Source organism: Antedon mediterranea, chromosome 5, assembly GCF_964355755.1.
Source record: "Antedon mediterranea chromosome 5, ecAntMedi1.1, whole genome shotgun sequence".
NCBI classification, from domain to species: domain Eukaryota; kingdom Metazoa; phylum Echinodermata; class Crinoidea; order Comatulida; family Antedonidae; genus Antedon; species Antedon mediterranea.
Window position 1 is genome coordinate 26,615,745 of NC_092674.1, and position 27,705 is coordinate 26,643,449.

The 27,705-nt window shown below is 32.1% G+C and overlaps 2 protein-coding genes and 1 long non-coding RNA gene across 4 annotated transcripts in view; 2 read left to right on the forward strand and 1 right to left on the reverse strand.

The window, feature by feature from the left end:
- Positions 1-3,688, forward strand: part of LOC140050161 (rho GTPase-activating protein 7-like) — a 104,947-nt gene extending 101,259 nt beyond the window's left edge. For both annotated transcript variants that reach the window (XM_072095230.1, XM_072095231.1), the window contains one exon: positions 1,248-3,688. In XM_072095230.1, the coding sequence (XP_071951331.1) occupies positions 1,248-1,539 (292 nt within the window). In that variant the 3' untranslated portion in view covers positions 1,540-3,688. The remainder of the gene's footprint in view (positions 1-1,247) is intronic.
- A 4,149-nt stretch (positions 3,689-7,837) lies between these two features.
- On the reverse strand, positions 7,838-27,001 carry LOC140049287 (uncharacterized). Its single transcript, XM_072094133.1, has 20 exons — positions 26,903-27,001; positions 26,386-26,420; positions 25,597-25,642; positions 23,686-23,767; positions 23,360-23,414; positions 22,360-22,415; positions 21,893-21,957; positions 21,438-21,497; positions 19,846-19,939; positions 19,513-19,702; positions 19,102-19,182; positions 18,156-18,307; positions 16,624-17,848; positions 15,179-15,304; positions 13,893-14,043; positions 13,742-13,774; positions 13,297-13,396; positions 10,660-10,735; positions 9,846-9,950; positions 7,838-9,031 (listed from the first exon to the last, which is right to left on the reverse strand). Exons 1-20 carry the CDS (start codon positions 26,937-26,939, stop codon positions 8,663-8,665), a joined length of 3,138 nt encoding a protein of 1,045 aa, XP_071950234.1. The 5' UTR covers positions 26,940-27,001; the 3' UTR covers positions 7,838-8,662.
- On the forward strand, positions 15,249-23,721 carry LOC140049288 (uncharacterized). Its single transcript, XR_011845223.1, has 3 exons — positions 15,249-15,519; positions 15,956-16,038; positions 23,675-23,721. It is a non-coding gene; the product is annotated as an uncharacterized lncRNA (long non-coding RNA).
- Positions 27,002-27,705: the final 704 nt, after the last annotated feature.

Here is a 27,705-nt window from a genome sequence, read left to right on the forward strand (position 1 = left end):
TGCTCCCGACTTGAGCACTGTGGTTACACTGTTATATACATATACTTAAGATAAGACTTAAAGAAGGGAAATGTCATTTAGTACGGTTAGTTTGCCAAGAACTTATCCCCTGGGCGGTGAGTCAGCGGCGTTGTATTGCCTTACCAATTATTGGTACATGAAACATTTTAAGATAGTCATTAATAACTTTCATAACAATAAATGTTTTTTTCCAAAAAAATTGTTATAATAAGGAAAATTATGATAATAGCAATATTATACTAAACTAGAAAGATAACAATTTAATACAAATAACAATTTCAAATTTTAATTCTTAATATAATATTTTTTTATAATAATTTTGCTATATCTAAATGTGCGCTATATAAGTGTTAATTTTAAATTGTCTCCATTTAAATACAGGACACAAACAATTTATTTAAATGATGTAAAATGTAATAAAAGTTGTTCAACTATTTAAAAAGTAGTTAATTAATTTTCAATGAATCCATTATAATTTCATGTTAATAGTAATAAGTAATGTTCTCTAGAGGCTCGAACCAAAACTTTATAATTGCACTCTGCCACATGCATGTATGGTAAAAAAATAGAATATAGCTTATTAATTATGAAAAAGTTAATATGATAAAAACATTATTGAGTCATTTTAATCAGTCAAGGGCATTTGGTAAAATACGTGAACTTGCAGCCCGTAACATCCTGGCTCTTCAAGACACTATGTTGCCATCCTAATTATAAATTAAACGAAGATGCTATGAGTAGAATACGAGATTCTTATCACGGTTTAAGTTGCCCGGAAGCCTCTAAGTGAGCTCTCTTTGCTATTGAGGGTTTTTAAGTTAGCGCGACATGTTAGTGTCATGCCTACCAGATTATGCGATCACTTGTACACGGTAATACTTGTCCACCCATGCCGGTCATTAAAAAAATGACCTTCTGTCACATGATTGGTCTGCTGACCTTTTGAAATATTTAGAAAGGAGACTGCGTTAATCTCATTGGTGCCAACAAATTAATTATCTCGTGTAAATTCATTTTAATTTCCAAAAATGATTAACTGTTTGATCAAAACACATAATATTGATTTTAATATTTAATTCTTAACATACTTTGTTTATTATATATATTGTATAATCTTTAATATTATAGAACAGAAAAATTCTCTTCTACATTATTGTATACACTAAAAATGCTTTTTTTGTTTGTATCATTTGACTTAACGGTAAAATAATTTGTTGTTATTCCAGATCGTGGAGGACTGATCTTCCTAAAGGAGCTTGCGTTCTAGTCTCGACATCCATAAACCATCCAGATGCTCCACTCATTGGTGGAATCCGCGGAACAATTCTGGCATCCAGATTCCTCATCGATCCTTGTGGATCAGGAAAATCCAAGATTACGTACATGTGTCGCGTGGACACTAAAGGAAGAACTGTAGAATGGTACAACAAATCATTCGGACATATTTTAGCTACAATGGTGTCGCGTATCCGTGATTCATTTACGCAACCGGCAGATGGACCCGAGACAAAAGTTTAAGAATATATACTGTATATACATACAATGACTGGCTGTCTTTCGATTTTAATATTGATGCAAAATATTTTTGTTTTATGTGATTGTGTGATGGTTTTTATGAAGTAAATAAACTGTCAATTAAAGAAATCATGAGAATTATGTTTCTTATAGAAAAAATTAGAAAAAAAAATATTTTATTCAAAAGAAAGGTCTTTGTATTCATAAGTAGTTACCTAATATTATTTTTATACGAACACAGAACACAAAAAATACATTTATCAAGCGAAGATAATCCGACGAATCATTTGCGTTGTATTTAATGTGGATAATTTATTTTGATTACGAATATTTTTATTAGTATTTATGATTACATTTTTTTGGTAGACTTTTGTACCATTGGTATAAAAATGTACCTTAAAACACAGTGTGAAATATTGTAACATATGTCTATAGTTGTGTAAATAGAGTCGAAAAAATGACATTATTTACTAATGTATAAAGAATATTGTATACTTTGTTAATTGGATTTATTAATAAACTATGTATATCCAATTAAAATTTCATTTTGTTTAAATTAACAACTCATATTATAACCATCCTTTAATTTAAAATGAATGTTTTAAATGTAATTTTTGTTAAACTTTTGTTTGTAATAATATTGTAAAGAAACATGTTTTTTTTTAGAAATAGCATGTCTTGATCATGTATGATAAGAAGTCAAAATACTGTAATGACTTGTTAAAATCAATTAAAGATATGAAGCCCATTCCATTTTATGTTAATATAGGTGCTACTAATACCCAATCCTATGACATTACAGGTCATAGTTCATATATTTTTCTAAGGTTTGATATTGGATAATTAAAACGATAATTAAATTCAGAAAATAAGTACAATTTGTAATAAAAAAAAATAGTAATTCTTTATCAGAAATAATAATTGCATTTTATCCAATTTAATCATCTTTATTAATTAAAAGTTGAGAAAATAACATTGAATAAAAAAGGAAAATATCAATATATTTAATAGTGGTATAGCTAATTTCAATACTTTTGTTTAGTTTGAAAAATACATAAAATTAGTAAATGTAATTACTCTGAAAAATAAAACAGAGTTTAAGAAAATAATTAGGACGTTAACAATTTCTGGTTTGAAGAAAAAGTTCATTTTTTGACTGTTCAATTTTGGAGTTAATACTTTAAAAGCATACTTAAAACATTATTATATATATAATTCTTTAAAAATGTATTTGAAGATGAATTAATTTGAGAAATATATTACATTTTTATTTTCTGTGGGAACAATTAATTAAGTCTTTCAAGTTGTTTGACTGAGTAATAATACTCTTCTATTATTGTTTTTATTTTTATATATATATTTTTTTTTTATTAACTATGTTTTTGTTTTAAAACAAATATGAGTGGATATTTTGTTGGTGCTTGTTTTTGGTTCTGGAGAAATGATATCTGATAATTTGACATTCTTTCTAGATTTTACCTGTAATATCCATCGTTGCGTAGGAAGAATATTTTTTAGATTTGCAGACAGGGTATAAAGAAATACAGTAAAGTTACTCAATGTATCCGTAACATTCTTTAAAATTTACATTATTTGTAATTCAAATATAACAATTCCCCATCATAAAAACATGTAAAAATTCATAAAAAGTGATGTATATATTATCTTATACAGTAAATGGCTGCATTCTTCTTTTATTACTATTTTCAATATTTCTCTTATTTTAGTTTCAAATATTAGTTTGCTCTAATTCCCTAATTCTCTAAAAAGAAATTAACTACGATGAAGTTTTTTAAATATATATTTTGCTGTTTTATTATTTAATTTTGTTACTGCTGCCCCGGGAACTCGCACTCTTTTAGTAAAACTTTAAATGCTTGAATTAACTGGGTATAGCAGTCTTTCTACCTCACTTGTAATGTGTTTTTCGTCTACTTGCAGCTATATATAAACTACGCAGGTTAAGGGGTGCGGGGAAAGGGTAAAGATGGGGTTAAATTAGGGTAATAAGTTTAGTGAAGTAAAAGAAGTGGTTTAGGATTTCTGTAAAACTTTTATAAATGTATGTTATAAGTAATTTGCAATATTTATCATTATTATTATTATTATTTCCCATATTATCATATTCAAACAAATAAAAAAAATCTAAGGTGCAAATATGTCTTCTGTTTTCTACTTGTTTTATTTTCTTGCTTACTAAAATTACGCCAACAAGTTTAAGCATTTTGTGTGTTGGCAGTCTACAATGCACATAAGACCAAGAGCAGACGAAACACAACAAGGAATTAAAAATAAAAGATTATGAACTGTTTCAACAGAAAGCCAAACCTGCTGCATTTTGCATTGAGAAATTCCTGCAAATTCAATGCAAAAGATAAAGTTTAGCACTTCCTTTCACCCTCTCTATTACCTCTTTCACACCAAAAGCAAAACTCCGGAGACACTCCGAAGTTCATGCCCGGTGTTTTGGTGTGAAAGGTAAAATCAAGCAACTCCGGATCCTGTAGCATGTTATTACAATAACTATTATTTCCAGTGGCAGAAATCTGGAAACATTGGAGCCAAGTGTCACAAATTGGAAGGAGGTAGGCTGGCTAACTTGTTTTGAAAAATTCAATATAATAAAGTAATATTCAATATAATAAAGAATTATTTTATTTATTTACACTTTAAGAAAGAATCCCCATTATCAAAACAGTGACAATAAACCATGTTGTACACTGTATTACAAAATGGGGTACAGTATCCCTGTACTGTAGTATGCTTAGGCCTGCAGGTACTATTATCAGATGCACAGAGGGTTGCTCAAAGATACCCTCACCCTTCGAATAAACTACTCCCACACTCAAATAAAGCACTCCCGCCCCTCGATTAAAGCCCTCCCAGGAAAATGAGTAATACTTGTATTTAAATTTCAGAAAATGAAAGTTGAGTCTTGTTTGAGTGAAGACCAGATAGTTGGCATAAGGATCATTAATTCCCGATGGAGATCAGAGGAAATGTATCCTCAGGCCTAGATTTCAAGTTTAAGTAACCAAGATTTATCCTGAATTTTGTTTTTTTAGATTTTGGCATACTTAAACCAGGCATGATACTATATGGTTAATATTTACTGTGTATTTGATCACATGCCAGATCTTTATGATACTTAATTCAACATTTGAAAACAATGTTAATCTGCCAAATCTTACAACTGGGGAAAGAAACCCAATAAATTATTTGAAATATTAATGTGTATAATATATAATCTGTGAGTTTGACTTGATGTATAAAAGCAGAGCGAAATAGATAAAAAAAATATATATTAAAAAAAATAGACATCATTCAGTAATAATGAATTATATTAAGAGAAAACATTAAAATAAATTTAGCAAGCTTTTCATTCCACAACTGTCATGGTTTGTTAACACGGTCTCCTTCATTTATCGTACGAAAAAGAAAACTTGCATTTATGACCGATACTGATATAATACCTATTTAGTGGCTTGCTGGCCTGGTAAACATCTAATAAAACATTAGGCACATTTTAACCATGATGTAATTGAAATTTACTACAAAACACAACAATTACAATATTTAAACAATATAATTTGTTATTTATTATTGTCACATAATAATACTGTACAATTTTAGATACTTTATTTAACACCTTTACTACTTGTGTAGCACAAACCCAGTGGTGTAACGGCTATCCGCGTTCACTGGCTGAACTCAGGGGCTCCAGGGCTTAAGGGGCCCAGAGCATAAGTATGCCTAAACGCAATTACGTACCAGCATTGGTCTCCCTTAGGAGTGTTAAACCAGGACTTTTCCCCCTGTGATACATCATTGTCAAATGTGGTATCTTTGGTCAAAAACACAGTAAATATGTTAGAGGCTATATTTTGAATATTTTCTTACGTTAATAATTTGTTATTTACGAGTCTCATGAACTAATTAACAACTCCCTGGGAGTAAAGTTTGTCGTTTGGTGCTTATTGAACTGATTTTAACAAAAACAATTCCCAGTTTATTTTTGAAGCATTTGTATACAATTCAGGAGCAATTTTAAAACTGGTGTCTCCCTTTAGTTAACCCCACCACTGGTCTTTTAAGTGAACCACACAACTGGTCTTAAGTGAACCTCACCACTAGTCTTTTAAGTGAACCACACAACTGGTCTTAAGTGAACCTTACCACTAGTCTTTTTAAAGTGATGTGCCGCATTAAAGTGATATCTAATTGTTCAAGGATATCAAGTTAACATACCACTCTCGATTTAAAGGAATTTTCAACCAATCATAGGATTCTTTTACTTTTTTTTTCCATTCATTCATTATTTCTGTATTTTGATTACCAATTATTAAGAGGCTCCTGAAAACCTGATGAGATGTTGGGTCATAATGGTTTATAATGTCCTTTTCTTTTAACACCAACAAACTCATTTACATTTATTTGACCTGAAGGCAAACTGAACTGTTATAAATAATTTATCATAACATATGATTTAATTTTGGATGAAACTGCGGAAGAACCATGTCAATAAATAAAAATACACCCAAAACAGATGCACGCAAAAGTTCAAGGAAAAATGTAAAATTAAATCTTAAGTAACATGAAAGTGATTGGTTTGTAATTGGATGTGAATCATTCTCAATTTTAGGTTAAATGAAGTTTAATTATTCATCAAAATAACATGTTTTTAAAGTGCTTTTTTGGCTGACAAACTTTGGTAACTTATTGCAAATGAGGCATGTAAGGCTTCTCACGGACGCCCACCTAGAATCAGAGGGGAAACTCATAGGTGGGTGTGGTTTTAGCCTTAAAGAATGTGAAGTTTCACACTTGTAGAAGTGCCTTGGGGTTGTATGTCAGAAGGAGTGTGATGACGCAGGTTTGATATTCGCCTCTGCAATGGTAGTGATATGACATCATCATATCCATATATGGGCACATCACATGTTTTTGTCAAATAAAGTTTGATAGTGTCGACAGAGCTTTAGACAAGATGCTAATACCACAGAGCCCTCCTCTGGGACAAGCCTATTCAGGGGCACTTTTTCATGAAATGAAAAAAGGGAAATATTTGTTATATATCTCTTATTCAGAAGACACACTTTGATCCTAAAAAATGTTCTTTTAACATAGGTTGTTCTATTGTATTCCCATTCCATCATCTTTCAGACGTGAAGTTTAGCCATTGGTCCAATGTAAAACTACACATAAAATAAAAGGTTTTTCTTGTTTGGTTAAAATGCGAGGTAGGTAATGTTTTGCATGCCTGTGTGAACCCACTGTAAAGTAGCATCATAAATTTAACACAAAAAGTAATGAGCAGTTCTGTAAATCGATACAACTAATACTTTTTTTTAAATGCATATTTGGTCAATAAAATTCAAAGCACATAATATTAATGCACAACTAAACTAAAGCATTTCTTGTTTAAATAATTTATGTAAAATATAAAAATTACTAAATATTATATATTCTATTTACAGTAAAAGTTATGATCAGAAATCTAAACTAGTATGGACAAGACCAACTTTTCGTAGGAACATGGAGTTATAAATTTAGAATTATGGTAGGTAGTAGAATATTAATCATATCAGGGAAGAGTTAAACTCTTCCCTGATCATAAAAAACATAATTATTTACTTGAAAAATATATATTATATGTAAATACCCATATGTAAATAACCATGTTCATAGCCTTACATTTTCCAGCCAGGCACACTGATGCTCTAGCCAATGGTGTAAAGTCTCCTGGTTTAGGAATCCTAAGTGGCCCTCCAACACTGGAGGCCTAGAGCATTTTTAGCCTTTTTCGACTTATTTTATTGCCCGTTTTTTCCTCTGAACATTGCTCATAATATAGCTGTAACTAATAGCATGAGCTCAGACAACTAATGGCCACAAAACATTTGTATTAGGACATGATCCTTTCGTCATAAGTATTATATAACACTCAAATGATTATAAATAAATATTTAAATTTGAATTCCTTGTACATGCATAGATAGGAAGGAAGAAGAGAACTAGGCCTGACTGATGTTGTGTTTTCTTGTACAATGAATTTTAAACAGTAAAAATATGAGTGTGAACCCTGTTATTTTGCTGGTCCAAAATTCTGGAATCGCTTGCCGAAAGTGAGAAACTGTGATACAATTTTCAAGTCATATCTTTTTTTTTTTCAAGAACGCTTTACTGTTAATAGACTTTGTACAGTCAGGCAATATACTTCAGGCAATATACTTTTTTATTGCAGTACAATAAGCACTACACCACATACTAAATGATAAAACTATAGAATTTGATCATGGACATCTATTTAAACGTTAAGCTCGAGTTTCTACACTATCAAACAAATGTGATGTGCCCATATATGGACATGATGGAAATTTTTTTTCAGTACCATATTTGGGCATATCACTACCATATTTGGGCACATCACACTTTCTTATCAAACTAGTTTGATAATGTAGACAGAGCTTTAGAGGTTTGTATACTATTCATAAAGGTACATTTTTCTGGATATGATTTTCATAATTATCTAAAAAAAATGATGATTCTAATAATTGATATTAAGAATAACATTTCTAACAATAAACTAAATAATTGTAAGTAATCAATACATAATGCTGTAATATTAATTTACATAATAATAATGCTGATTTATAAAACAAAGCACACTTAATATAAACAATAGTAACATTAAATATAAGTTATATTTAGTTCAGTCAAATCTCAAAATAATAGACTTTCTGAAAACTGGAAACTCTCCCAAAACTATACCTTTCTTGAGGTCCAAAGGGTCAAACTTTATGTGACAAAAAAATGTTATGTGCCCATATATGGACATGATGATGTCAAATCTCTACCATATTTGATCATATCACTACCATATTTGGGCACATCACACTTTTTTTGTCAAAATAGTTTGATAGTGTAGACAGACCTTTAGACCATCCCATGTATGTTCTGTATTTAGCGAGTTGACTGTACCACTTTTTGTATTCTAATTAGGAGATGATTGTGTATTATGATTTGCCATTGTAACTTTTGTGTTTTGGTGGAAGCAGACAACTTCCCAATTTTCTAATACTGTATATCTCCTTGATTTGTGACTATTTTTGGAAACTTTGAAACATTAAATTGCTGTTTCTTTGACAACATCCCCAGTTGGCAATCGTTTATTTTTTGTGTGTTTCATAGGTTGCAGCGGCCTTGGTGTGTCATCGCTGTGAGGTAATTTAACGGGTGACTCGTGACTAGCGGTCGAAATACTGGAAGGAGTCTTGGCACCGAGACGTTGGAACTCCAGATCCATCCGGTTTAATGGGTGCTTTCCTTGACTTGTGCGGTTTACGGAATGTGGAAGACCTTGACCGCCGTGATTGTCCTGAGATGATCCATGTGATGGCGCTGTTTGAAAGGGATGGAGTTGGGGTAAAGTTTTTGTTGTTGATAACGGCTGTAAACGATTGTCACGGCAAATACTTGAGGATGAGATTGAATTCTGAAATTAAAATTAAATCAATTAAAATTACATAATCATTAACGTTTCATTCCAGCTACTATGGTTGCCAGTAAATTATATCTTGACACCAGGCAATTTGTAGAAACATGTTTTTAGGACATGAAATGAAGAAAATGATTTAGACAGAACAAGAAATTGAATTTAAATCAATTTAGAAGTGAAAGAAAGGTAAAAGCAGAGGTGTTTATTTGAATTATCTTCTACACAGTCATGCCAAATACTTTAAAACAGTTGAATTAATTTAATAAGATTTTCCTGGCAAAGTTAATTCCAGACCCCTGTTCGTGGTTTATGTTCAGTCCATTATAGAATGTTATGAGAATAATGTCTCAAGTAAAATAGGAAAATGACGACTGCAGAATTAGTTACTATTAATATTGAAGTGTTTGACAAAATGAAATACAAGTTTCTTTTTAACGTTAATAAGCATTCAGTTTTATCTATATGAACGCGTTTTTAAAATTACAAAGAAATGGTAACATTTTAACCAATGTAGCTGCATATTACTACTAACATATGCATTCTACAAACTGTATTTATTACTTTTAAAAGGAAAAAACTGATAAATTAAAACAGAAATTTGATTCATAAAATTGCTTAACATTTACATTTTTTTTTTACCTTTAATACACCTTGAAATGTTTTGATAAAGCGCATTCATTTATGTGTGTCATTATTAATTTAATATCTTTAATTTTAAATCAAACTTTTTTTTTCATATCATGAGCCTTGTAAGAGTAAAATATCCTTTTCTATTTCATAAGAATATTGCCTCTTAGCTACAGTGGCATACCTTGTCAGGAGTTTGTGTGAGTTTACGAAGAGACTTCTGCTCTCGAATCCCATAAACTGCTTTTTGGATAGCTAGACGATCTGTACTTTCGCTTTTAATAAGATACTAAGAACAAATAAGAAAATTTTAGTAATTGTTTAACACACTTTTTATACATTATACAGTAGAAATACCCCTTCTTTAGGATACCCTTATTAAGGTGGTATTATGTTGGGTGTCCCTTTAATACCCTTTCTTTAGGATACCCTTATTAAGGTGGTATTATGTTGGGTGTCCCTTTAATACCCCTTCTTTAGGATACCCTTATTAAGGTGGTATTATGTTGGGTGTCCCTTTAATACCCCTTCTTTAGGATACCCTTATTAAGGTGGTATTATGTTGGGTGTCCCTTTAATACCCCTTCTTTAGGATACCCTTATTAAGGTGGTATTATGTTGGGTGTCCCTTTAATACCCCTTCTTTAGGATACCCTTATTAAGGTGGTATTATGTTGGGTGTCCCTTTAATACCCCTTCTTTAGGATACCCTTATTAAGGTGGTATTATGTTGGGTGTCCCTTTAATACCCTTTCTTTAGGATACCCTTATTAAGGTGGTATTATGTTGGGTGTCCCTTTAATACCCTTTCTTTAGGATACCCTTATTAAGGTGGTATTATGTTGGGTGTCCCTTTAATACCCCTTCTTTAGGATACCCTTATTAAGGTGCTATTATGTTGGGTGTCCCTTTAATAGAAGTCCTACTGTATTTAAGTAACTACGATAGAATAGTTGGTAAAATTTGGAAGACAATGCATATCTTATAGGGCTTTTTACCTGATTTTTCTTTTTTCTTTTCTTTTTTATCTCCCTCCACTGTCCATCTTCATACGGTAGACTTTCCTGGGATTTTCTGCGTACACAAGAAAGTAAAATAAATGTATGACCTTTGAACTATTGATGGTCATTGGAAAATGGTTACAAAAACGTAATAATATATGTGACTCCAATGTGGCTAAGAATCCAAATGGAACAATAGCAATCGGTTTAATTTAATTTGAGATCTGTCGAAAACAAATCGTAGAAAACCTGTAAAATAGAGCATGACACCATGTTTTTATTATGTGACCGTGAGACAATTATAGGAATGTTATTCATTAATTAAGTAAATTCTAATTTTATCTGTAATCTGACAAAAAAGAAAGAGATAATGATGATACAGTGGTCTTCAGTTAATGATTGTGGTACGATAGCAACCAGGCTATGACCTCCAACTTCAAAGTGCTAGGCCTAATTAAGCGTTTCTACTTGCACCTGTTTAGAGTCAACTAGAGGGGGCTTGATTCGATTTTGGTGGTTGTGCTAAGCTTAATTAAGCGGTTCTATCTACACCTGTTTAAAGTCAACTTGAGGGGGCTTGATTTGATTTTGGTGGCTGTATTAGGTAATAAGGATGTATGAAGGGAAAGGGCTGACATTTTTGGATAAGTATTTTTAGCTCTTATTCTGGTTTGATACAAGGAAGGCGATAATAAACATGTGGTAGGATACACAGCACCAATTTGATTAATGTTGAATTTTATTGGGGGCTAGATGGGTCCTTTGATACCTAAGATGTTATTAGGTGCTGTTGTGATTATCTAAGATAAAAGTAGGTGCTATTAATTAGTTAATAATATTAACTAATTAATAGTACCTACTTTTATCTTAGATAATATATGTTTGGATGTTGTGTTTACATATGATAGCATTGGATGTTATGTTATCATAATTAGGAACTATGTTCCATTCGATGAGTGTGTTATTACCCACGGTATAATTGGGGGTTACTAATATTAGGTGTGCCAATATTTGAATTATCGATGTTATGCTTTGGTTATTAATATGCACGTCTTCCAATTCCAAGGTTGTAGGTTCTATTCATGTCAAGTTCAAGATTCCGCTTGGGAAAAAAACCTGTATGACGGATGTTTTGTGCTTTCACTAATAAAGCATAATTAAAACATTTACAAATATGGTCCAATTATAGCTATTTCATTGCCATGACATACTGTGTATAGTAGAAAAAAATTATACCAAGGCAATCTAACAACAGGATGCTGAGCTTCGAAGATCAAAGGGTTTATCTGTGGCTGCGACACAATCAGTTCCATGGCCCTTAACATACACTGCGCACCACTGAGTATATGTACACACTACAGTGATATTGGTATTTGTCACAGCCAGACATAAGATCAAAGGGTTTATCTGTGGCGGCTACACGCGATCAGTTCCATGGCCCTTAACATACACTGCGCACCACTGAGTATATGTACACACTACAGTGATATTGGTATTTGTCACAGCCAGACATAAGATCAAAGGGTTTATCTGTGGCGGCTACACACGATCAGTTCCATGGACCTTAACATACACTGCGCACCACGGAGTATATGTACATACTACAGTTATATTGGTATTTGTCACAGCCAGACATAAGATCAAAGGGTTTATCTGTGGCTACACACGATCAGTTCCATGGACCTTAACATACACTGCGCACCACGGAGTATATGTACATACTACAGTTATATTGGTATTTGTCACAGCCAGACATAAGATCAAAGGGTTTATCTGTGGCGGCTACACGCGATCAGTTCCATGGCCCTTAACATACACTGCGCACCACAGAGTATATGTACACACTACAGTGATATTGGTATTTGTCACAGCCAGACATAAGATCAAAGGGTTTATCTGTGGCAGCTACACACACGATCAGTTCCATGGCCCTTAACATACACTGCGCACCACTGAGTATATGTACACACTACAGTGATATTGGTATTTGTCACAGCCAGACATAAGATCAAAGGGTTTATCTGTGGCTGCAACATGATCAGTTCCATGGCCCTTAACATACACTGCTCACTACAGAGTATATGTACACACTACAGTGATATTGGTATTTGTCACAGCCAGACATAAGATCAAAGGGTTTATCTGTGGCGGCTACACACACGATCAGTTCCATGGCCCTTAACATACACTGCGCACCACAGAGTATATGTACATACTACAGTTATATTGGTATTTGTCACAGCCAGACATAAGATCAAAGGGTTTATCTGTGGCGGCTACACACACGATCAGTTCCATGGCCCTTAACATACACTGCGCACCACTGAGTATATGTACACACTACAGTTATATTGGTATTTGTCACAGCCAGACATAAGATCAAAGGGTTTATCTGTGGCTGCAACACACGATCAGTTCCATGGCCCTTAACATACACTGCGCACCACTGAGTATATGTACATACTACAGTTATATTGGTATTTGTCACAGCCAGACATAAGATCAATGTACTGTTACAAGTTTCTATCTTAGTAAGGCGAGCTCAATGTCCTGTTGTTAGATTGCCTTGGCTATACTAAAATAATACTCCGGTCATATTTAATGCTGTAGTGAAAGATACAATCGAAAACTTACAGTGTTGGACTGTCTCGTTGTAACGTTCGTTGTTTATTATCTGTAGCAATAACCGAATAGCGGTTGAACCCACTCATGTGAGCAGAACTACCGGTCACTTCTAAAAAAACACAAAAATATCACTGGATTAACTAGACAATCAAATTAAAGCCATGTACATAGACATTAATACTAGTGGTCAATTTTGTGGAGACAAATTGAAATCACTGATTAAACTATCTGGACAATCAAATTAAAGCCAATTATAGAGATATTAATACTGACTGGTCACTGCCGTGAAGATGATGTTAGTGATTAAATCAATTCAATTAAAGCCAATCACAAGGTAAACTACTGAGAAATGCTTACTCATGCATGGCGTTTGTTTAGTTGGTTACTGATAAGTTTTGTAAATTGTTTTGGTAGTAAACAATATTGAAAATAAAAGATGAAATATGATTATTACCTGCTAATCGATGATGATTATCATTACTAGTATCTGGAATTATAACAAATTTGATTTAGTCAAGAGCATTGTGGGAAAAAAATCATTTTAGTATGGAATGCTAAAATTGCATTTTTACTTTTACAAACAATATCAATGTTACCTATCTTACCATTATATGTGTTTCGGTCTCTTATCTCTTTTTGAGTTAAATTATTCATGTCAGAGGTCAGCCCGTGTCTTGCTTTCTCTGCGTAAGTTGGTGAGTCATGTTCGCTAGGTTTAGACTCTCTATACTTCATGTTTTCTGGGTTTTGTAATGGCTAAAATTAAATTATATAAAAAATATGTAATATAGTACTGTATACTATTGTAAATGAACCAACATTTTATAAAACATTTTTAAATAACAAAATGACTGGTTTTCAATAACAACATAAGCTTATTAAGATCTATTTTTAGAACTGGGGCACCACCAAACACCACAAAAGTAACCTAATAAAGTACAAATCTATTTACGATTCTAAAAATAGTTATTTTAATTTTGTTAACAATTTTTATGAGTTAAACCCAGAATGTTTTTCCTGTTGCATTTAATAAATTACAAATTTGATTGGCGCCAAATAAATCGCATAATTTATGTAAAATACTTTTATGCTTATTCACTGATTTTATTTATTAATAATTAAATATTAATTGATTTAATTTAATTTTTAAACCTAAACAAAACATTCATCAAAAAACAGATTAACATGATTATTTTCTATCATGCCGCATTAAAAAATTTGCCGATTCATGTTTCAATCGGTCAAAAAAATGTATTAAAAGACAAATTTGATATGTCAATAAGCGGCAGATAAGATGAATAAATTAATTTATTTGATAAAGACACATTGATTGGCACGAGCGAGTTTAGTAACTGTTTAAACAGGTGGTCATCTACTTAAAGAAAAACATACACTGGCTTACAGCAGTCTATAGGAGTGGTTACTCAAAGGATTTGAACCGGGCACTCTGGGATTGGCAAGTAAATATCATGACCACCAAGCTAAACCGCTAAATTTATTTGTTTTGAAGAACACTAACCTGATGGAGATGGTAGTAAACTTGACAAACTATTTTTGGTTTTCTAAATTGCTGTTTTTATTTAAACTGACTTAATTAACTAATTTGTGACCAAACAAAATTTCATAAGCTGTAACATTCATTTACTACGAGTATGATATAATTCATTTCACAAAAATTCTACAACATGTAACTATTATTTACTGTTTTTAATTTAATTAGGACAAATTAAAAACAATAATATTTTGTTCATTTTAAACATGTTTTGTACTAAAATGTAATTGTATTGAGCCTCAATATTCCAAAGTATGTTATATTATATACTTAATAAATGTGTATAATATACAGTAATATATGAAAATGACACCATCATTTATTTACAGGACGGCTTACCAATTCATGGTGTGGTGGCCTGTACTCGTGAGCTAACCGTAATCTCAAAGGTGCGGAGCCCTGAGAACGTTTCTTCCTGTCAAATCCATTTTGTCTTGGCTTCTTGAAATTCTCACTGACCACAGCCTAGCCAGCCCAAAAGGAAAGACATAATGATTGAGAATTAGGCCTTATTATACTAATTTACATTGTCTCTTATCTAGAATAGCATGAATGTTTCTCTGCGGGGGACGGCCTACCAGACAGACATAATTAAGAGCATTCGCAGCCAGAGGGCGGTGTTCAACACATTAAAAACGGTGGTATATCGAACTCGACCTGGGCGAGGTTGAATTAAACAGGTAAAAATAGTTTTATGGTTTGCCTCCAAGATATGATATAAATTGATAATATGATCAAATTTTTTTAGGTACTTGTAAAATAATTAAATTGACTATAAAAAAGAAAGTTCAATCAAATGATTTAATCAACATTGGATGTCTAGAATGGATTAAGATTTAATTCAAAATGGGCGACAAAGTACAGACTTATGTTGTTAATTTTGATCAAAAACCAGCAAAAACAATTTCCAAACCTCCCATGATACAACAGATACCTCATTCTTAAAAAAAACTTGCATATTAATTATACTCTGCAGTACATATTTTATGGATTCGTTTTTTGGAGTTGTGGAAAAAATAGCATTTTGAAAGAATCCAAACTTTACAATTGTAGAAAAGCAATCACAGAGGAACTAATGTTCGACTAATGTACTTTCCTTTGTGTATATTTTTACAGCATTTACAAGTTAGACAAGTTTCTGCTACTACATGTCAAATACAGAAAAGGAATTTCAGTAATTTAAATAGAGAAATATGCAGGTATAGCATTATCATAATTATATATATTTTCTCATGGGGAAAAGTTTAATTTCTGTGGGCTTTTTTACTTGATCACCTTAATGTCATATTTCCTGTTATTTACTAAATACAAGAAATAGTTAAGAAACAATAAAATGACTCATAGATATCTACTGAGCATGCTCAGTATGCTGAAACATGCACATTTAAACATCGTTAATTACATATTATATTATAATGAAATATTACAAGTTTTAGTAAGTGTATTACTATGAAATTGTTATTAAAATATTCTTTACTCCATGATAAAATACAGTCTATATTAAATCATGGAGCTATCTCATGGAGCTATCTAATTGTATAGCTCCATGATTAAATGATACAGTATATAAAGTCTAGGATAAGGTCGACGAACTGTCCTATAAAACAATTCTACAAGAGCTTTTAAGAGCGAATCTGTTCTACTGTATGCATGAGTTAACCTTTGACCCTTCAAATTGCTTGACAAATCTCAGAGGAGTTTTCCACTGAATGCACAGCATCGTTTTTTTGGTTTAAAGAAGACAAAAAGTAATCGTTTAAATTAATCAAAAAAACAAGTCTTACCTTTAAAGTCTTATCAGAATTGTCATTGTCAACAGACATCTTTCTATCTTCTCTAAGGGTTATTTTCATCTGTTCGTTTTGTGACATTTCACTCAAATTAGTCTCTTTCATGCCAAATATTGAGGTCTCCAAGGTCAATGACATCGGATGTTTTTCTACACTGCTTCTCGTATGTCTGTCAGTTCCTCTGATATCCAGAGTTGGAGAAGCATTACCATGAATGTTCTTCAACCCTGACTCCCTCTTTTGTTCATAGTCTCTAGAAAGGCGCGAGTGGGAACGTTTCGAATGTTGTTCTGAATGGGCATAAACGGGGGAATTACTTCTCGTTTGTTTTAAAAACATGCTTAATTGCGATTCAAACTTATGTTTCGAATCATTCCTTGTATGGTTGCTTTTGTTATCAATATAATCTGGAGTTGTTTTATCTAACCCTCCAAATCGCTCATGGTTCGACTGGGACATGTGCAAAATGTCTGGTGCTATATTCAGAACTTTCTTTTGACTAATTTCTTGATTTTCTTTATTTCTTAAGTCTTTTTCTCTAGGTGTTTTACGTGTCTCATCACGACTGCTTTTATTTCTTAATTTTGAACTATCTTTTGCTGCCCTCAAGTGTTCTGGAAGATTTTCATGCTTAGCCTCCATACCAGGCAGATGTTCTGGATAACTCTGCTGCATATCTTTTCTTCCATAGAAAACATCATTTTGTTGCTCAACATGAATTTTCTTGTTCGTAACTTCCATTGGTATTTGATCTGGATGACTAGATTTCTTTTTCTTTGCAGATTTCAGATACTTTGAGTGTAATGGTGAATCAGTGTTATCTATTGTTTGTTGATAAGCTTCCTTCTGTTTCTGAATTCCATTTTCACCTAAACTCTTTGCCATATTCACATCTGATTGGTTGATTTGTCTTTGATTGTCATCTTTACCAGTATTTTGTTTCAAGGGCACATTGTTTCCCATTTGCTGGAGTTGGCTATGTTTTTGAATTCCATTTTTACCAAAGCTTTCCTTTATTGTTGCGTTCATACCTGATACCTGGTGGATTTGTCTATCCGTGTCATCTTTAACATTGTTTTCTTTTAAAAGCGCCTTGTTAACCGTTTTGTTGACTTCACTAGATCTTTTATCTTTAACGTTTTTTTCTTTCTTTGCTGCATCACACAGTTCATCCTCGGATATCGTTTTGAAGAGGCTAACTTTTGTGGCTTTAATATTACTGGCAAAATAAAAACAGAAACTTGTTTTATTAAAACTAAGGTTTTGTTTTTGGTGAATTGGGTAGGCACCATAAATGATTATTGTTACTTTATCACAGAGTATAGAAACACAGCAAAGCTTGTTTACAGTTGAGGTCCTTTTTTTGTTATTACATGTTGTAAATGTTTAAAACCTTTTAGGTAAATGGAGCTTTTTCCTCAGTGCCTGCCCGCCTCCTCTGTGTCGTATATTATATTGTATATTATTGTTTTTATTGTTACCATACAAGCCTATTCATTATTATAAAAAATATTTAATGAAAATACCGTTTATGACTGTCTTCAGCAATTTCTCTTGTTGTGTATGCTGATTGCGGCCTGGGCAATTCCTTGCGGAGAAGCCTTTCCATGTGAAAGCACTTGTGCTCGATGCATTCATCTATAGTTATTCTTTGGCTTGGGTCTAACGCCAACATACCCTAAAATGTTGAAATTTAACAGTGAAAAATCAACTAATTATTGAAAGATGTATTGTCCTCTTGAAAACCTTTTTTCACATTTATTTTGTTCCAATATACCATTTTGATGTCCATAATAGTTATTCCTTTTGAGCAAAAATTTGATAAAAAATGATTTACCTCAAAAAACTGTTATTTTGGTTGAATTTAATCGTTTGTTTTGTCTTTTTATAAGTGAAAACATTTTTTTTTTTCGTTGTTTTTTTCTGTGGAAGTGATTAACTTTATTAAAACTACAAAATGGCCTGTTCAAAGTCTGATTTTATTAATCATCATTTTTCATGTTTTTGGGGGGCAATATATCTTTAATGAAATTTATATTTTATATAATTTCTGTGATTTAATTTCATTACTTCTAACAATGTCATAATGTGAATGCAAACAAGAGTACTGTACTAACCAAACTATAGAGGGCACTATACATAATTGTGATACTTTCAAAAGACATTATTAACTTATCATGTGATCAATATTAACAATCATTTCACAATGATCTTTCTTTGATCTCATGTTTTACATTTATTAATTGTATTACAATCTATATATACATCTACCAGTATTTTGTAACTAAGTCATTTTGTGGTAAAATTAACAATAACATCAAATATTGATTTTTTTTCACCTTCAATGCTACAAACAAATACCCCACAGAGACTGTACAATGAGAGGAGCAAAATTGCAGAACTGCCTTTGTAGAAATGAATAGACGTTAAACAATTGCAAAAACTTGTTGCTTGTAACCAGCATATACTTACTTGCATAAGGTCTAACATAACGCCATTAATAACACTCATATACCGCTTTGCTAATGTCTGAGGCTCGCTCACTGTCGGAAACTGCAATAAAAAAATTTCGGTAAAATTGAAAGCTCATATTAATACAAATTAGGATTTAAAACAATAATAAATTCAAATGGAAGTATTGGAAATATGTATACTGTTACTACTGCAGTAAAATACTACTGCAGTAAAATATAATCTACTTGAGCATATAATAAATACTGACACCTTTTAATCTTAACAGTTTTTTTTTTTTAATTTATTGGTAATTTTACTTTGTATTGACCAGAGATTTTGAATTATTTTTCTCAAAATAAACAAAAAAACAGAAAAACCTAGTATATTCTTTGAGGCCTTGGCAATAAGCTTTTAGATTTTTTTACAAACCTTTAAACCTGAAAACCGTGGGTTCATTTCAAAAAGGTGCATCTGATATGGTGGCAAGTGTCCTTGGATCTTTTGAATGACATACAGTTGGTCAATCTCGCTCTCACCAGGAAAGAGTGGTTGACCATCAGCCAATTCACCCAGTATGCATCCAATTGACCAGATATCGACAGCCTTCCCATACTCGGCACTGTTGAAATAATTAATAATTGTATACCTACCAGATTCTTTCAACTTTTCAATAACATAAAAGATATTTTAAAACAATAAAACAAAAATTCAAAATTATGTGTACACTCATAACGGGATAAGAATATTGAACACTGTACTGACCCCAATAGAAGCTCTGGTGACCTGTACCAGCGAGTGGCCACGTACTCTGTATAATTAGCTACAGGCGTGTTACTAGCAATGCTACGAGCAAATCCTGAAACGAAAAAAGAGCGTAACTGTGTTATTTATTTCATAAAATCATAACAAATACTGCGGGAAAAAACACACAGAAAAAAAGTATTCCTTTAATAAGGGGGTTCTCTTAATGGGGGGGGGGGGGGTGTCCCATAATAGGGGTGTCCTCTTAATAGGAGTGTCCCCTTAATAGGGGTGTCCTCTTAATAGGGGTGTCCCCTTAATAGGAGTGTCCCCTTAATAGGGGTGTCCCCTTAATAGGAGTGTCCCCTTAATAGGGGTGTCCTCTTAATAGGGGTGTCCCCTTAATAGGGGTGTCCTCTTAATAGGGGTGTCCCCTTAATAGGGGTGTCCCCTTAATAGGGGTGTCCCCTTAATAGGGGTGTCCCCTTAATAGGAGTGTCCCCTTAATAGGGGTGTCCAAAAGGAGAGGTTCTATTGTACAATAGTACCTTTTTAAGGAAAGTAAACTAGGTCGGTTTTTTAAATGCTGACGTTTAACTTTATTATATTAATAATCTAGAGCTCTGTCTACATTATCAAACTTTATGTGACAAAAATGTGATGCGCCCATATATGGACATGATGATGTCAAATCACTACCATATTTGGGCATATTACTACCATATTTGAGCATATCACACACTAGTTTGATAGTGTAAACACAAACCTGTAAATTTCTTAGTTTGCTTGATTTTACATCATAGTTTCATTTAATTCTAAACGCTATTCAGTATACCTACTATATCAATCCATGGAGTAATATTCTTTACTCCATGATCAATCTACTAAACATTGATAAATAGCAATTCTACTGTACTAATCATTTTTAATCTCTATTCAATTAGAGCTGTTTAAATTAAATCCATCATTAAGTATGCTGACAAGGCTTCCTGTGCAAGGACAATAAAAAACACAGCTATTGAGTAATATTAATCGGGTAACTAACGAGTGTTTTTCTGCAAACTTTAATCTAAATTAATTACTAGATTTAATAATGAATAAAATTGTATTGACGTTTTATAGGTGTAGCACTGCGACAAAATTAGATTTATCGGTATTGAGAGAGTACAGAATATCGCTGCCCTAGTTTAAGTTACCATGGTTTTTCGTAAACAATATATTATTTTTAAATTAGACTATGTGGTTATACAATAGATAATAATTTCTTACAGGATGCGATTTATAGAATTTATTAATATAAATTTGAATAATAGTGTAGTAATAATATTAGGGATGATGTTTTGACAATATTGATATGACAGGATCTACAAAAAGAAACTACATAAATCAGAGGGGAAGGGGCCTTGGGGAGAGGGACCTAGGGGGAGAGAGGGACCTGAGGACGGTGGGGTCCTGGGAACAGAGGAGGGCCTGGGGAGGTAGAGGGGCCTGAGGAGATAGAGGCTCCTGGGGAGAAAGATGGGCCTGGGGAGATAGAGGGGCCTGGGGAGGAAGAAGGGCCTGTGGAGGTAGAGGGGAGGGGCCTGGAAGAGGCCTAGAAAATTATTCCTTACCAAAATCACACAGTTTCAAGGTATCGTTACTACTAATAAGCAGGTTCTCTGGTTTGATATCTGTAATAAAAAAAAATCAACAATTATTACCTTATTAAATATTCATTACCAAGACTGAATACAAATATTAATTTGTTGTCATAACTGCAAACCAAATTTAGAAAAGTCGTTGCTATGGTAGGCCAATAATTATTTTTTAATAACAAAAGAATTTTTAATTTAGAGGTAAAGATAAAGATGTTTATTGTTCATAGAAAATAAATACAATTGACAATTAAAATACTATATATTGATATTTCACAAACTATTGTTTTGTTTTCAATATAGCTTATATTATCACAGTCTGTGAAAATACTACTATTTTGTTTAAATAGACAAGTAGAAATAGAACAAGTGGAAATAGCATTTATTTTTTATAAGTTTTTTTTATACTGTACACAGTAAAATGATCTTACCCCTGTGTATAATATCATTGGAGTGACACCATCCTATAGCCTTTACAAGTTGATAAATATAACTCCTAAAAACAAATTAATTTGAATGTTAAAAAAGTCCAAATGTTAACAGTATTATGCTTAATAGTAATACACGAGAACTCCTAAAAACGGGGGCCTACTGGACAGTATTTGGAATCATTTATATTTTTAAAGCCATGTTTGATCTGTTTTTTTTAAATATATATAGTTTTCCTGGGTAAAAAAAGGTAAATAAGAGAGAGCAATATTGGCGTAAAAATAAATGGCAAGGGCATTTGTCTAGTATTTGAGAGGCATGCGATTGAAACTGTATTGCTTGTATCCTTAGGCAAGTTACATTACTCTCATCTTTCGAATTGAATGTTTGCCCCTTGGTAAACTTTTATCCGATTGTTTCCCGGCCTAATTTCCTCAACTGAGGATCAATAAAATATATTTCTAAATACCTGACTTTGTCTGACGAAACTCCATTTGGCATGGTTTCCAATAATTCAAGCATATTCTGTAATAATCCAATCAAAATTAGTCTTTAATTCAATTATCTTAAGCTCTCTCTACACTATCAAACTAGTTTGACAAGAAAGTGTGATGTGTCCAAATATGGTAGTGACATGCCCAAATATGGTAGTGATATGACATACCATGATAGGCACATCCCACATAAAGTTTGATACTGTAGACAGAGCTTATTGTTCTTTATGATTTAGATTAATTTAATTTTTTTTCTAATTTGATTCTATATATAGTCTGACATATTGCCATACACCGTTCTTCTATTTTTAGATGTTCTTGTCAAATGTTGACGTAACGTTAGATTGTAAAATGTGATGAAAAAGAAACTGAATACAGTCTCGTCTGAGTTAAGATTTTAATTACTTGGCAATTAAAACAAAGCAAACAGTAAAGCACTATGTAACTTAATTCTTACCACATCAACTAATATTGCAGTCAAGCAAAACAAGATATTTATTTAATAAGAAAGATATTGACTAGGAAATTTAAGTTCGTATACTGTGCAAAGAGATATATCTCTTAATTGGCATTATCATCAATGTTTTGTTTGTTTTTTGGGGGAAAGATTACATGAATATTATGACAACACAGGTAGAAAAAAATATGATTAAGATAAAGTTCATATGTGATATGAAAACACTACAATGACTGAATTAAAACACTTAAGCAGCCGTTCACATGAATTAAAAGCAAGTCGGATCAAGAGTCGACCGTGAGTGGCCTGTAATTGGCCACCCACCTGTAACTAATAACTATTAAAATACATCAAATTAGAAAGATTTTATCAGTAGAGAATATAGCTAGTAAACAATTCTGGAAAACTTGGTTAATAAGTGTTCAACCTACAAACACATTAGTTGTACAAACTACAACAAATTAATGATTACTACAGATAAGTAATTTGATAATATCTGGTTAAGGGTGTAGACTTACCCGATCAACATACTCAAATACCAGATACAACTTGCCCCTGCGACGAAACGCTTCTCTAAAAATGAAAAATATGAAATAAAATAATGAAATATTATTGCAATTGTGCGTTATAAATAACCGTACAGTAACATTTCATACAGTAATACAGTAATACTATGCAATGTATCCTCTCTTCAGAGAGAGGGCAATTTTTGGTTTATTTAGATAAGCTAGGCACAAAATAGATATTGTTTAATGAAGACAGTAGGTAGTAGGCACATATAAAGTCTTTGGTTAGGCCTAATTTGTTGAATGTTTACTTTTATTATTTTACAGGTCACACGTACCTTAAACCAACTATATTTTCCTGCTTCAGCTGCCGTAACACTTTCAATTCCCGTAGAGTTGTTCTTCGAACATCTTCATTATCTTTTGATTAAAATTTGCATTCAATATAGTTTATTTAATCATGAAATTAATAATCTGTTATATTATAAGTCTGAAATTACTGCAGTAATAAGATGATATTTTTTGCTAGTGATATACCCAAATATGGTAGTGATATGACCATGTCCATATATGGGCACATCACATTTGTTGTCACATACAGTTTGATAGTGTTTAGACAGAGCCTAAGCCACTTTCATTAATGAAAAAAAAACTAAAACTTGGCAGTCACCAAAACTTTTACATCAGAAGAAAGCAAATTTACTGTGTCAGAAAGGCTTCGGAACTAGAACTACTGCACTATAGTATTAATTAGAGGCAAACATTTTAACTGCCAAGCCAATACCATACCATACCCAAAGTGTTAAATGTACATTGCTACTGAATTTCTATTTAATTAGGCCGATGCTAATAACCACTTACGTTAAAGCTTTAGTTAACAAATGGTGTACTAAATTACCAGTATGTACACATTAGCCCACTTCAGTTTGAATTTATTGGTTAAGTATTATATTGCTAATGACGCCATGAGTATAGCTACTGTTGATTGATTAGTTAATAAAATATATTATACACTTCGTCTTGCTTTGTCAATAATATCGTTTTAATTAAGAATTTGAGGAAAATTGTAAATTCATTAATAGTTTCTATAGACCTATAGTATATCAATTTTCTTTCCATAATGAAATTGATAACAGTATTTTTTAATACTGTTGCTTTTTACTCTGCCTATTGATTGTGATTCTCAAATATTGATTTTAAAATCAATTTATTTTGTTGAATTGCTGAAATTAATTCTTTTAATCAAATTTTCTTACTGTAGAATCTGGAATACCGTATGTTAAAACTGTTTTTAAGGTACTGTAGTTTGCAAAAAATTTTTGCTAATACGTTAAATTATGTTATGTATGTTTTATAAAGGAAGCTAAATTATTCCTCCATGGGTTACATACAATATGACCAAGTATGAAGCCAGGGGCCTGGGTATGAAATTTGGTTAAATATTGAGGGTAGGATTATACCATACCCAAAGTTTTGTGTCCAGATTTATTCTAAATTAGAGGTGGAATTATACTTTTTTAGAATAAAGGCTAAAATAAATCCTCCATGGGTTTATTAGTGACCATACTGTACTGTATATAACCAATTAAACCCAGGGGTCTTGGTATGAAATTTGGCCAATATTGTTGGGGGTAGGCTTATACCATACCAAAGTTTTGTGTCTAGATTTAGCCTAAATTAGAGGTGGAATTATACTTGAGCATTGGACTATACTTGCTCATCAGTAATATTATGTACTGAAACTTGGAACTTGAAGGTAGAGATCTCATCTAATCTCAACTAATTACTTACAGTAGCTCATTTGTCCCTTAACATCATAATTACAAATTCGTCATTTACTAATAATAGTAATACACATAATGTTTATTAAGTATTGTGTACTAATGTAAGGGGTTTCCCCCTGTATTCTGATTTATACCCCAGATGTGACCTGTACAGACTGTTTGACAAAGGAATTTAACTTTTATAATCACATCTTGTACTTTGGCCAACCCAATTGATAGTATTACTCATGTTTTGATACTACTAGTACAACAGTACTACTACGATACTGTGATACATACAATCAGACGTGTAAATACTCAACAAGATTTCAATAATAACATAATGATAGTGTCCAAGTGCTGAGCAAACAGTTTGAATGAATGTAGGAATGTTCAAAATATTTCATCACACAAATGAAAGGAAATAAAATATGTCAGCAGCTTTATAATAATTCTGGATTTAAGAATAAAATTCAGACAACTTGCCTTCACTGTCTTTGAATTTCTTGATAGCTACTAGGTCTCCAGTCGCCTAGACCAGAAAAAAGGAATGATATCATTTTTATTAACATACATGTGCACTAACAGTACCTAATGTAAATTTGTTCTTACAAACTTTTTTGCAGGAAAAAAGAGGAAAACAAAAACACTTACATAAAAAATAAGTTTTCCAATTTTATATAGAATAGTATAGTAGAATTTGTGTAACATATTATACAAATAATGAATGTTTATGAGTGCAATGGTACAAATAATGGCACGAGGTGAATGATGAAAGGTTATATCAACGAGGCAAAGCCGAGTTGATATAACCTTTCATCATTCACCAAGTGCCATTATTTGTACCATTACACGAATACAAAACATTCATTATTTGTTTTATATAACATCTAGACGTTTTTTTTTCGTACACAAAAATGTTTCAAAAAGTACTATTTAACGATCGTTGAATAGTGCGTACTATTGCACGCCATGTGACCCACATTCGTCCAATCAAATGACAGGAATTTATATAGGTGTTATATAATATAATTCATGGGCAGAAAATTCAAGAGAAAAGAATGATTTTTTGATTTCACATTACCATTTTTATACTTTATTACATTTTATATAGGCCTATTTTAGACTGTAATAAAATTATATTTAGTAAAAACAGGCCTTGTAAATGATTTAAGTCATCTACCACTTGAAACACTAAAAGACAACCTGTTATATCACTAAAAGTGTGCATTACTCTGTAAAGCATTTAGCTTTAGTTAGAAGCAAATAACTGACCTTGTGTCTACACTTTAAAACCACTCCATAAGCCCCTGAAAAAAAGAATAGACGAAGTGACTTTATTGTTAGAAATTTTGTAGTTATTACAACCTCTAGAGTCTAGAGATTTTGAGAGGTTAAACATGTTTAATTAAAATTAGTTTTAATGTGATTACAAACAACCCTGTGAAATAAGGACTATCCATTATCTCTACAGTACATTTTGAATATAGCAAAAAAACTGCCTTAATTAAAACTGGTTTAAGCATCAATGATAGGATATAAACGGTGAAACTCTTTAATCTGTAAATGTAACATGAATCAATCCTCCTTCTCTATCTATAGAGTAAATTAGTAATTTTACTGTATAAAAACCCAAAATTGTTATTGTATTCTGGTGATCTGATAAACGGGACATTATTATTTTGTGTCAATATATAATAACAATAACATTTTTGCTTATATTATTACATGGGGCCTAAAGTAAAGATAAATAATTTGTTTATGCAATTGTAAATTATACAAAGAAAATTACCTTCTCCAACCATTCCAAGAACAGTGTACTTATTCATGTTGTACTCGGGTTGGTCCAGTTCAATAACTGAATAATAGCTTCTTACTAAGCTTGCCAAGATCCATCATGAAAGAATGCTCTGCTGCCAGCCACACTCACATGAACATGATATTAATAGTTAAATAGGCTAAATAATGATTTTCTATCAGCAGCTGCTAAAGATGAAAAGTACAGATGAATAATCAGAGGAGAGAGCTTCCCTCTTGAAATGAATCAATCTCATTCTGTCCCCTCATTCAGTACAGAAAATAGAGTTACGTCATTAAACTAAGAAGTAACGATCGACATAACATTACATATCTACAATAACAAACTATAAGATTCGCACAGTAACCAAAACAGGAATACCAAAGGTTGGTTAATTGGGTCACGAACACACACGATCTTGGTTGTTGTCGCCGCGGGTCAAACACTCCGATTTCAGTGGTGCACTGATCACGAACGCTCAGTCAGAAGGCCTAGCGCATCGGTTCAAATTCCATCAAATTATTGTTCGATACCAAGTAGATACCAACAAGCAACAATATTCTCACAACTTAAATGTACTAGTTAATTGAATTATAACTGATTGATTACTATTTCACGTCCTTCTTATGCATTTTTTCCGGGATCTAATTTCCAAAATCGACAATCAAACCAAAACATTCAATGCTGAAAAAGTTGTGTACAGAAACCTTGCCAACATTACCCATGATTCTTTGAAAATTGATTACTTTCAATGCAATCAATTCAAGCGTGTAAATAGAGTTATGCCGCCCGCTTTA

What these genes read in the sequence shown, in the direction of transcription:
- LOC140049287 (XM_072094133.1), bottom strand. Translation starts at nt 26,939, where the DNA reads ATGAATAAGTACACTGTTCTTGGAATGGTTGGAGAAG. An exon ending in TCTTGGAATGGTTGGAGAAG is followed by an intron (nt 26,421 to 26,902) that starts GTAATTTTCTTT and finishes TCTTTTTTTCAG; the next exon opens with GGGCTTATGGAGTGGTTTTA. An exon ending in CAACGAGACAGTCCAACACT is followed by an intron (nt 10,736 to 13,296) that starts GTAAGTTTTCGA and finishes TTGTGTACGCAG; the next exon opens with AAAATCCCAGGAAAGTCTAC.